General features: G+C 43.8%; 1 protein-coding gene across 5 annotated transcripts in view; it reads left to right on the top strand.

The window, feature by feature from the left end:
- Positions 1–5,074: 5,074 nt before the first annotated feature.
- The window catches only part of LOC118936829 (UDP-glucose 6-dehydrogenase), a 31,310-nt gene continuing 23,135 nt past the window's right edge, over positions 5,075–13,249 (top strand). For 2 of the 5 annotated variants that reach the window (XM_036934231.1, XM_036934230.1), the window contains exons 1-3: positions 5,076–5,919; positions 11,117–11,278; positions 13,028–13,129. In XM_036934231.1, the coding sequence (XP_036790126.1) occupies positions 11,117–11,278; positions 13,028–13,129 (264 nt within the window). In that variant the 5' untranslated portion in view covers positions 5,076–5,919. Of the gene's footprint in view, positions 5,920–11,116; positions 11,279–13,027; positions 13,130–13,249 lie in introns of all 5 variants that reach the window. The other 3 variants (XM_036934232.1, XM_036934229.1, XM_036934233.1) reach the window with 3 other exon arrangements.

Genomic DNA, 13,249 nt, shown 5'->3' with positions numbered 1-13,249 from the left:
CCTATGGGGGTAGTGCACTACTTTAGACCAGAGCCCTATGGGGTAGTGCACTACTTTAGACCAGAGCCCTATGGGGTAGTGCACTACTTTAGACCAGAGCTCTATGGGGTAGCGCACTACTTTAGACCAGAGCCCTATGGGGTAGTGCACTACTTTAGACCAGAGCTCTATGGGGTAGCGCACTACTTTAGACCAGAGCCCTATGGGGTAGTGCACTACTTTAGACCAGAGCTCTATGGGGTAGCGCACTACTTTAGACCAGAGCCCTATGGGGTAGTGCACTACATAGGGCTCTAGTCAGAATTAGTGCACTACATAGATTGGGGTGCAATTTGGGACTCAGCCATTAATTTGTTATGGTCAACTAGCTAGTCACTAGTCGTCTAGTTTATTGATTGGTCTGATCAACTAGCTAGTCACTAGTCGTGTAGTTTATTGATTGGTCTGATCAACTAGCTAGTCACTAGTCATCTTGTTTATTGATTGGTCTGATCAACTAGCTAGTCACTAGTCGTGTAGTTTATTGATTGGTCTGATCAACTAGCTAGTCACTAGTCATCTTGTTTATTGATTGGTCTGATCAACTAGCTAGTCACTAGTCGTGTCGTTTATTGATTGGTCTGATCAACTAGCTAGTCACTAGTCATCTTGTTTATTGATTGGTCTGATCAACTAGCTAGTCACTAGTCGTGTAGTTTATTGATTGGTCTGATCAACTAGCTAGTCACTAGTCATCTAGTTTATTGATTGGTCTGATCAACTAGCTAGTCACTAGTCGTGTAGTTTATTGATTGGTCTGATCAACTAGCTAGTCACTAGTCGTGTAGTTTATTGATTGGTCTGATCAACTAGCTAGTCATGTAGTTTATTGATTGAATCACTTAGCAACAAGAGAGGGGGAGGGGCTCTTCAGAATCAACACCCCGACATTCCGCGGTGATGTCACAATGGATCTGAGTGTAGCGCGCGTTGATGATGTCATAGTGTAAGTTCCACTGTGTTGTTGTGTAGTCAGGTCATGGGGGGTGTATTCATTATGTCTATTCTGTTGCAAAACGTTTTTTGTTTGTTTGTTGCAACAACAAAAACTAACAAAAAATGTTTTGCATCAGAAACCATTTTTTTTACTCCAGAGTTTCTATTGGACAAATGTCGGTAGGTTCCTCCCCCATTTCGTTCTGTTTGCTTTCGTTTGGTTTGTAAAATGGTAAACGGTTTCCGTTGCAAGATGTAATGAATACACCCCAGGGTTTTTTATTTTTTACCCCAGGGGAGGGGGGGTCTGAGGTTGGCAGGGGGGGTTCAGAGTTGGGCAGGCAGGGGGACATGGAATCACTCTGGGGCCTTAAGGATGTGCACTACTTAGGCACCCTATTCCCCATATACATTATAGTGCACTACTTATGCACCCTATTCCCTATATACAGTATAGTGCACTACTTAGGCACCCTATTCCCTATATACAGTATAGTGTTCTACTTAGGCACCCTATTCCCTATATACAGTATAGTGCACTACTTAGGCACCCTATTCCCTATAAACAGTATAGTGCACTACTTAGGCACCCTATTCACTATATACAGTATAGTGCACTACTTAGGCACCCTATTCCCTATATACAGTATAGTGCACTACTTAGGCACCCTATTCCCTATATACAGTATAGTGTACTACTTAGGCACCCTATTCCCTATATACAGTATAGTGCACTACTTAGGCACCCTATTCCCTATATACAGTATAGTGTACTACTTAGGCACCCTATTCCCTATATACAGTATAGTGCACTACTTAGGCACCCTATTCCCTATATACAGTATAGTGCACTACTTAGGCACCCTATTCCCTATATACAGTATAGTGCACTACTTAGGCACCCTATTCCCTATATACAGTATAGTGTACTACTTAGGCACCCTATTCCATATATACAGTATAGTGCACTGCTTAGGCACCCTATTCCCTATATACAGTATAGTGTTCTACTTAGGCACCCTATTCCCTATATACAGTATAGTACACTACTTAGGCACCCTATTCACTATATACAGTATAGTGCACTACTTAAGCACCCTATTCCCTATATACAGTATAGTGCACTACTTAAGCACCCTATTCCCTATATACAGTATAGTGCACTACTTAGGCACCCTATTCCCTATATACAGTATAGTACACTACTTAGGCACCATATTCCATATATACAGTATAGTGCACTACTTAGGCACCCTATTCCCTATATACAGTATAGTGCACTACTTAGGCACCCTATTCACTATATACAGTATAGTGCACTACTTAGGCACCCTATTCCCTATATACAGTATAGTGCACTACTTAGGCACCCTATTCACTATATACAGTATAGTGCACTACTTAGGCACCCTATTCACTATATACAGTATAGTGCACTACTTAGGCACCCTATTCCCTATATACAGTATAGTGTACTACTTAGGCACCCTATTCCCTATATACAGTATAGTGCACTACTTAGGCACCCTATTCCCTATATACAGTATAGTGCACTACTTAGGCACCCTATTCCCTATATACAGTATAGTGCACTACTTAGGCACCATATTCCCTATATACAGTATAGTGCACTACTTAGGCACCCTATTCCCTATATACAGTATAGTGCACTACTTAGGCACCCTATTCCCTATATACAGTATAGTGCACTACTTAGGCACCCTATTCCCTATATACAGTATAGTGCACTACTTAGGCACCCTATTCCCTATATACAGTATAGTACACTACTTAGGCACCATATTCCATATATACAGTATAGTGCACTACTTAGGCACCCTATTCCCTATATACAGTATAGTGCACTACTTAGGCACCCTATTCACTATATACAGTATAGTGCACTACTTAGGCACCCTATTCACTATATACAGTATAGTGCACTACTTAGGCACCCTATTCACTATATACAGTATAGTGCACTACTTAGGCACCCTATTCACTATATACAGTATAGTGCACTACTTAGGCACCCTATTCCCTATATACAGTATAGTGTACTACTTAGGCACCCTATTCCCTATATACAGTATAGTACACTACTTAGGTATGTCAACAACAAAAGGAGGGCCCTATATAGGGAATAGGGTCTATAGTAGTACCACTATATAGGGAATAGGGCTCTGGTCTATAGTAGTACCACTATATAGGGAATAGGGCCCTGGTCTATAGTAGTGCACTATATAGGGAATAGGGCTCTGGTCTATAGTAGTGTTCTATATAGGGAATAGGGCTCTAGTCACTAGTAGTGTTCTATATAGGGAATAGGGCTCTGGTCTATAGTAGTACCACTATATAGGGAATAGGGCTCTAGTCACTAGTAGTACCACTATATAGGGGATAGGGCTCTGGTCTATAGTAGTACCACTATATAGGGAATAGGTCTCTGGTCTATAGTAGTACCACTATATAGGGAATAGGGCTCTGGTCTATAGTAGTACCACTATATAGGGAATATGGCTCTGGTCTATAGTAGTACCACTATATAGGGAATAGGGCTCTGGTCACTAGTAGTGCACTATATAGGGAATAGGGCTCTAGTCACTAGTAGTGCACTATATAGGGAACAGGGCTCTGGTCTATAGTAGTACCACTATATAGGGAATAGGGCTCTGGTCACTAGTAGTGCACTATATAGGGAATAGGGCTCTAGTCTATAGTAGTACCACTATATAGGGAATAGGGCTCTAGTCACTAGTAGTGTACTATATAGGGAATAGGGCTCTGGTCTATAGTAGTGTACTATATAGGGAATAGGGCTCTGGTCTATAGTAGTGTACTATATAGGGAATAGGGCTCTAGTCACTAGTAGTGTACTATATAGGGAATAGGGCTCTAGTCACTAGTAGTACCACTATATAGGGAATAGGGCTCTGGTCTATAGTAATACCACTATATAGGGAATAGGGCCCTGGTCTATAGTAGTACCACTATATAGGGAATAGGGCTCTAGTCACTAGTAGTGCACTATATAGGGAATAGGGCTCTGGTCTATAGTAGTGTACTATATAGGGAACAGGTCTCTGGTCTATAGTAGTGTACTATATAGGGAATAGGGCTCTGGTCTATAGTAGTGCACTATATAGGGAATAGGGCTCTGGTCTATAGTAGTTCACTATATAGGGAATAGGGTTCTGGTCTATAGTAGTACCACTATATAGGGAATAGGTCTCTGGTCTATAGTAGTACCACTATATAGGGAATAGGGTTCTGGTCTATAGTAGTACCACTATATAGGGAATAGGTCTCTGGTCTATAGTAGTACCACTATATAGGGAATAGGGCTCTGGTCTATAGTAGTACCACTATATAGGGAATAGGGTCTATAGTAGTACCACTATATAGGGAATAGGTCTAACAGGGAGAAAGGGCTTCAACTATGCACTTTACCTTCCAAAACAACAAATAAACTGTAATACCACAGCTTCCTGGTCCGTTGTCTGACTTCCTGTCTGTCTGTCTGACTTCCTGTCTGACTGTCTGACTGTCTGACTTCCTGTCTGTCTGTCTCCCAGTCTGTCTGTCTGACTTCCTGTCTGTCTGTTTGACTTCCTGTCTTACTGTCTGACTTCCTGTCTGTCTGTCTGATTTCCTGTCTGACTTCCTGTCTGTCTGTCTCCCAGTCTGTCTGTCTGACTTCCTGTCTGACTCCCAGGGTGTCTGTCTGACTCCCAGTCTGTCGGTCTGACTCCCAGTCTGTCTGTGTGTCTGTCTGACTCCCAGTCTGTGTGTCTGTCTGACTCCCAGTCTGTCTGTCTGACTCCCAGGGTGTCTGTCTCCCAGTCTGTCTGTCTGACTCCCAGTCTGTGTGTCTGTCTGACTCCCAGTCTGTCTGTCTGACTCCCAGGGTGTCTGTCTCCCAGTCTGTCTGTCTGACTTCCTGTCTGACTCCCAGGGTGTCTGTCTGACTCCCAGTCTGTCTGTGTGTCTGTCTGACTCCCAGTCTGTCTGTCTGACTTCCTGTCTGACTCCCAGGGTGTCTGTCTGACTCCCAGTCTGTCGGTCTGACTCCCAGTCTGTCTGTGTGTCTGTCTGACTCCCAGTCTGTCTGTCTGACTCCCAGTCTGTCTGTCTGACTCCCGGGGTGTCAATAGATAAAGGTATTGTGTGAACAAGGTTAACAACTCTCTGGCCTCTTCTCAAATCCAACCTAATCATTCATGTCCTATTTGTCAAAGTCATTTAAAAGCACATTTCAGTGATACTGTGATGATCCCAAATGGCACCCTGATTCCTACATAGTGCACTAGTTTGGACCAGAGCCCTATATAGGAGGCTATCTGGGACAGAAACAAATTCATTCCAGCTGAGCTCACCATGACAACGCTGGATTGTTCATCTTTCTGAACCCTGCCCCAATGCCGATCTAACCATTAATGACGTCTCACTCGCTGGTTGGCTGTACGCGACGCAGAACCCCGGAAGACTTTACTTCGCCCGATTTGTACAAGGGTCGCCACTAGTTACCACAGACACAAAGTTTTAAAAAACGCCGCCTATTTCGTCAATTTCTCTTAATTAAAAATGTATTTTAAACCTTAACCATAATGCTAACCTTATACCTAACCCTAAATTAAGAGCAAACATCTCATTATTTTTGTATGAATTTATACAATAGAGCCAATTTGACTTTGTGACTGTGGCATCTAGCGGAAACCCAGCATAAAATGCAACATTACTGAGCTCTCGTTTGTAACTAACGGGTTTAAGTACAGCAACTATCGACACGCGACCCCTTCCACAACCCCAAAGATCTTCAAAGCAACAATATTTCAGTGATAAAATTGACATCGCGTCAGTAACATCTGATTATACCGATAACGGAAGTGAGGTTTTTTGCGAATTGAATTTTATCCGTGAGATCGGGTAGTTGTCTCCGCAGTGGTAAGTGTTTTACTACTCAATAGCTATGTAATTATTAATAAATTATAATAACGTTATAACTGTTACTGAAACCTTTGGACCCTCATATTTGTTGAGATTGACGTCTCTCTCTCTCTCTCTGATTCACTTTAGCCGAGTAGAATAATCCAACCAAGGGTGCGTTCGAAAATTCAGTTTTCTGACCCTAACTTAGGTGCTTGACTAATGTTAATTTGCTAGCTACTTCAAAAGACACAAATGAGAGAACACCTCCAATCTGACACATTTTTACTCAACCAAGCAGAGCTGGTTAGGATGTTTTCATGTTATCCAGAGTGTTGCTGGACTGTAATTGTGCTGCTGGAAAACGATTTCATTACGTTTTTTTGCCCGACTGTTTACTGACACCGGCCATATTTAACGGGTGTTGATTGGTTCGTAAATTCATCCAGTGTTTCTGTGCTCTGCCACACTCAAGACGCCCTGAAATCGGAGTAGATAGCAGGAGTGAATTTTGCGAACGCACCCTAAATCAGAACGGAATCAAAAAAACATCCTGTATTAAACTGGTTTTCGACATTCTGGATTAATGCCTCGATGTCTGACTTCATTGTGAAAGTTGTTGTGCAGAGTTTAGCAGTGTAACGACCCTGGGTTTATAAACGCGGATTTCGACTCTGCCACTTGAGCATACTTTCGGGGGCACGGTCGATATCACGCTGGACTTCGGGTTTAGAAGGTTGAGGGTTCAAGTCCCGCTCCCTGCCTGTTTCACTACAGTACTTTTACACACAGTTACGTAATAATCTCGTTTTCTTTTCCAACAACGTGCTCCGTTGCACAGACACAAAACTTTTCTCCAAATAGGCTAACATTATACCACTGTTTTTAAAATGAGCTATTTGGCTTCTAGTTCCTTACTCAAGTGAGGGTCATATACTCTGACGTTCAATTTGTCTCGTCTTTTCTAGTTTGTTTTATTAAGGTTTCTTCCCTCCAGGGAGTTGTTCCTTGCCAGTTGCCCAGCAGGGTTGGGGAGTAACGGGTTACATGTGTAAATCCGCTACTTTACCAGCAAACACATTGTAGTCAGATTACAAATACTCTTTGAAAAACTAGATGATTACTTAAAAGGATTAGTTTTAAATTCAGAAAGGAGGTTTGTGGACACTTCTCTGTTTCCCAATGACCGTCAAATCAGCATTGGGAAAAAAAAGGCACAATGTTTAAATTTGTTCCACCTGAGTGAGTCTGACCACCAATCAGAGACCACTAATGATGACACACCAAATGATGACCACCAATCAGAGACCACTATGATGACCACCAATCAGAGACCACTAATGATGACACACCAAATGATTACCACCAATCAGAGACCACTATGATGACCACCAATCAGAGACCACTAATGATGACACACCAAATGATTACCACCAATCAGAGACCACTAATCAGTAACCTACCCTGGTTGGATTACATTTAGACAGTAACCTACCCTGGTTGGATTACATTTAGACAGTAACCAACCCTGGTTGGATTACATTTAGACAGTAACCAACCCAACCCTGGTTGGATTACATTTAGACAGTAACCAACCCTGGTTGGATTACATTTAGACAGTAACCAACCCTGGTTGGATTACATTTAGACAGTAACATGCCCTGGTTGGATTACATTTAGACAGTAACCTAACCAACCCTGGATGGATTACATTTAGACAGTAACCAACCCTGGATGGATTACATTTAGACAGTAACCAACCCTGGATGGATTACATTTAGACAGTAACCAACCCTGGTTGGATTACATTTAGACAGTAACCAACCCAACCCTGGTTGGATTACATTTAGACAGTAACCAACCCTGGTTGGATTACATTTAGACAGTAACCAACCCTGGTTGGATTACATTTAGACAGTAACATGCCCTGGTTGGATTACATTTAGACAGTAACCTACCCTGGATGGATTACATTTAGACAGTAACCAACCCTGGATGGATTACATTTAGACAGTAACCAACCCTGGTTGGATTACATTTAGACAGTAACCTAACCAACCCTGGTTGGATTACATTTAGACAGTAACCAACCCTGGTTGGATTACATTTAGACAGTAACCAACCCTGGTTGGATTACATTTAGACAGTAACCTGCCCAACCCTGGTTGGATTACATTTAGACAGTAACCAACCCTGGTTGGATTACATTTAGACAGTAACCTAACCAACCCTGGTTGGATTACATTTAGACAGTAACCTAACCAACCCTGGTTGGATTACATTTAGACAGTAACCTAACCAACCCTGGTTGGATTACATTTAGACAGTAACCAACCCTGGTTGGATTACATTTAGACAGTAACCAACCCTGGTTGGATTACATTTAGACAGTAACCTGCCCTGGATGGATTACATTTAGACAGTAACCTACCCTGGTTGGATTACATTTAGACAGTAACCTACCCTGGTTGGATTACATTTAGACAGTAACCTACCCTGGTTGGATTACATTTAGACAGTAACCTACCCTGGTTGGATTACATTTAGACAGTAACCTAACCAACCCTGGTTGGATTACATTTAGACAGTAACCTAACCAACCCTGGATGGATTACATTTAGACAGTAACCTACCCTGGTTGGATTACATTTAGACAGTAACCTAACCAACCCTGGTTGGATTACATTTAGACAGTAACCTAACCAACCCTGGATGGATTACATTTAGACAGTAACCTAACCTACCCTGGTTGGATTACATTTAGACAGTAACCTAACCTACCCTGGTTGGATTACATTTAGACAGTAACCTACCCTGGTTGGATTACATTTAGACAGTAACCTACCCTGGTTGGATTACATTTAGACAGTAACCTAACCAACCCTGGTTGGATTACATTTAGACAGTAACCAACCCTGGTTGGATTACATTTAGACAGTAACCAACCCTGGTTGGATTACATTTAGACAGTAACCTAACCAACCCTGGTTGGATTACATTTAGACAGTAACCAACCCTGGTTGGATTACATTTAGACAGTAACCAACCCTGGTTGGATTACATTTAGACAGTAACCTACCCTGGTTGGATTACATTTAGACAGTAACCTACCCTGGTTGGATTACATTTAGACAGTAACCTAACCAACCCTGGTTGGATTACATTTAGACAGTAACCTACCCTGGTTGGATTACATTTAGACAGTAACCTACCCTGGTTGGATTACATTTAGACAGTAACCAACCCTGGTTGGATTACATTTAGACAGTAACCAACCCTGGTTGGATTACATTTAGACAGTAACCAACCCTGGTTGGATTACATTTAGACAGTAACCAACCCTGGTTGGATTACATTTAGACAGTAACCTACCCTGGTTGGATTACATTTAGACAGTAACCTACCCTGGTTGGATTACATTTAGACAGTAACCTAACCAACCCTGGTTGGATTACATTTAGACAGTAACCTACCCTGGTTGGATTACATTTAGACAGTAACCTACCCTGGTTGGATTACATTTAGACAGTAACCTACCCTGGTTGGATTACATTTAGACAGTAACCTACCCTGGTTGGATTACATTTAGACAGTAACCAACCCTGGTTGGATTACATTTAGACAGTAACCTAACCAACCCTGGTTGGATTACATTTAGACAGTAACCAACCCTGGTTGGATTACATTTAGACAGTAACCAACCCTGGTTGGATTACATTTAGACAGTAACCTACCCTGGTTGGATTACATTTAGACAGTAACCTACCCTGGTTGGATTACATTTAGACAGTAACCTACCCTGGTTGGATTACATTTAAACAGTAACCTAACCAACCCTGGTTGGATTACATTTAGACAGTAACCTACCCTGGTTGGATTACATTTAGACAGTAACCTACCCTGGTTGGATTACATTTAGACAGTAACCTACCCTGGTTGGATTACATTTAGACAGTAACCTAACCAACCCTGGTTGGATTACATTTAGACAGTAACCAACCCTGGTTGGATTACATTTAGACAGTAACCAACCCTGGTTGGATTACATTTAGACAGTAACATGCCCTGGTTGGATTACATTTAGACAGTAACCTAACCAACCCTGGTTGGATTACATTTAGACAGTAACCAACCCTGGTTGGATTACATTTAGACAGTAACCAACCCTGGTTGGATTACATTTAGACAGTAACCTACCCTGGTTGGATTACATTTAGACAGTAACCTACCCTGGTTGGATTACATTTAGACAGTAACCTACCCTGGTTGGATTACATTTAGACAGGATTACATTTAGACAGTAACCTACCCTGGTTGGATTACATTTAGACAGTAACCTACCCTGGTTGGATTAGATTTAGACAGTAACCAACCCTGGTTGGATTACATTTAGACAGTAACCTGCCCTGGTTGGATTACATTTAGACAGTAACCTACCCTGGATGGATTACATTTAGACAGTAACCTACCCTGGTTGGATTACATTTAGACAGTAACCAACCCTGGTTGGATTACATTTAGACAGTAACCTACCCTGGTTGGATTACATTTAAACAGTAACCTACCCTGGTTGGATTACATTTAGACAGTAACCAACCCTGGTTGGATTACATTTAGACAGTAACCTACCCTGGTTGGATTACATTTAGACAGTAACCTACCCAACCCTGGTTGGATTACATTTAGACAGTAACCAACCCTGGTTGGATTACATTTAGACAGGATTACATTTAGACAGGAACCAACCCTGGTTGGATTACATTTAGACAGTAACCAACCCTGGTTGGATTACATTTAGACAGGATTACATTTAGACAGTAACCAACCCTGGTTGGATTACATTTAGACAGGATTACATTTAGACAGTAACCTACCCTGGTTGGATTACATTTAGACAGTAACCAACCCTGGTTGGATTACATTTAGACAGGATTACATTTAGACAGTAACCTGCCCAACCCTGGATGCCACTAAAACTGTTTAGTTTTGAAGGCCATGTTCCTGACAAGCACTTGATATCAATAAAAATAATATTTTGACTGGTGTCTGTGTCTCTCTCTCTCTCCCTCTGTTTGTCTCTCTCTCTCTCTCTCTCTCTCTCTGTGTGTCTGTCTCTCTCTGTGTCTCCTCTCTCTCTCTGTGTGTGTGTCTCTCTCTCTGTGTGTCTCTCTCTCTCTGTGTGCCTGTCTCTCTGTCTCTCTGTATGTCTCTCTAGATGTTTCAGATCAACAGAATTTGCTGTATAGGAGCAGGCTATGTGGGAGGACCAACCTGCAGTGTCATCGCCCACATGTGTCCAGAGATCCACGTGACAGTGGTCGACGTCAACGAATCACGGATCAACGCCTGGAACTCCAACACACTGCCCATATACGAGGTACCGTATCACAAGACACACACACACACCGCACGTACACACAGACACACACCACACGTACACACAGACACACCAACACAGACACACACCACACGTACACACAGACACACACCTCACGTACACACACACACATAGACATACACACAGACACACACCACACGTACACACAGACACACACCACACGTACACACACACACACATAGACATACACACACCACACGTACACACACAGACATAATGCCGCACACCGAAACACACACACACACAGACCACAAATATACACACACAGACACACAAACATACACATAGACGTCCAAGACTTGAACATTGTTGTCTGGCAATCGTGGTAGAGCTTGAAGAGTTCTGAACATACTAATGGAGAAATGTTATACAATCCAGGTGTTTAAAGCTCTTAGAGACTTACCCAAGAAGACTCCCAGCTGTAATCACTCTAAGAGACTTACCCAAGAAGACTCCCAGCTGTAATCACTCTAAGAGACTTACCCAAGAAGACTCCCAGCTGTAATGACTCTTAGAGACTTACCCAAGAAGACTCCCAGCTGTAATGACTCTTAGAGACTTACCCAAGAAGACTCCCAGCTGTAATGACTCTTAGAGACTTACCCAAGAAGACTCCCAGCTGTAATGACTCTTAGAGACTTACCCAAGAAGACTCCCAGCCGTAATGACTCTTAGACTTACCTGTCTCTCTCGCTCTCTCTCTCTCTCTCTCTCTCTCTCTCTCTCTCTCTCTGTCTCTCTCTCTGTCTCTCTCTCGCTCTCTCTTCCCCCCTCTCCTCTCTGTCTCTCTCTCTCTCTTCCCACCCCCCCCTCTCTCTCTCTCTGTCTCTCTCTCTCTCTCTCTCTCTCTCTTCCCACCCCCCTCCCCTCTCCTCTCTCTTCCCCCCTCTCCCCTCTCTCTCTCTTCCCACCCCCCTCTCCTCTCTCTCTCTTCCCACCCCCCTCTCCTCTCTCTCTCTCTTCCCACCCCCCTCTCCTCTCTCTCTCTTCCCACCCCCCTCTCCTCTCCTCTCTCTCTCTCTCCTCTCTGTCTCTCTCTCTTCCCCCCTCTCCTCTCCTCTCTCTTCCCCCCTCTCCTCTCTCTCTCTTCCCCCCTCTCCTCTCTCTCTCTTCCCACCCCCCTCTCCTCTCTCTCTCTTCCCACCCCCCTCTCCTCTCTCTCTCTTCCCCCCTCTCCTCTCTCTCTTCCCACCCCCCTCTCCTCTCTCTTCCCCCCTCTCCTCTCTCTTCCCCCCTCTCCTCTCTCTCTCTCTCTCTCTTCCCACCCCCCTCTCCTCTCTCTTCCCCCCTCTCCTCTCTCTCTCTTCCCACCCCCCTCTCCTCTCTCTCTCTTCCCACCCCCCTCTCCTCTCTCTTCCCACCCCTCTCACCTCTCTCTCCTCTCTCTCTCTTCCCCCCTCTCCTCTCTCTCTCTTCCCACCCCCCTCTCCTCTCTCTTCCCACCCCCCTCTCCTCTCTCTTCCCACCCCCCTCTCCTCTCTCTTCCCACCCCCCTCTCCTCTCTCTCTCTTCCCACCCCCCTCTCCTCTCTTTTCCCACCCCCCTCTCCTCTCTCTTCCCACCCCTCTCTCCTCTCTCTCCTCTCTCTCTCTTCCCCCCTCTCCTCTCTCTCTTTTCCCACCCCCCTCTCCTCTCTCTTCCCACCCCCCTCTCCTCTCTCTTCCCCCCCTCTCTCCTCTCTCTCCCCCCTCTCCCCCCTCTCCCCCCACCCCCCTCTCCTCTCTCTAGCCAGGGTTGAAGGAGGTAGTGGAGTCTTGCCGAGGGAAGAATCTCTTCTTCTCTACAGATATAGATTCCGCCATCAGAGATGCTGACCTCGTCTTCATATCAGTGAGTCACACGTCTTTTGTCCCGGTCTGTCTGTCTGTCTCTCTGTCTCTGTCTCTCTCTCTCTCTCTCTTTCTCTCTCTCTTTCTCTCTCTCTTTCTCTCTCTCTCTCTCTCTCTCTCT

The sequence above is a fragment of the Oncorhynchus mykiss genome, chromosome 10 (genome assembly GCF_013265735.2).
Source record: "Oncorhynchus mykiss isolate Arlee chromosome 10, USDA_OmykA_1.1, whole genome shotgun sequence".
NCBI lineage: Eukaryota > Metazoa > Chordata > Actinopteri > Salmoniformes > Salmonidae > Oncorhynchus > Oncorhynchus mykiss.
Note: the sequence above shows the minus strand (reverse complement) of the source record. Positions and strands in the feature narration are given on the sequence as shown.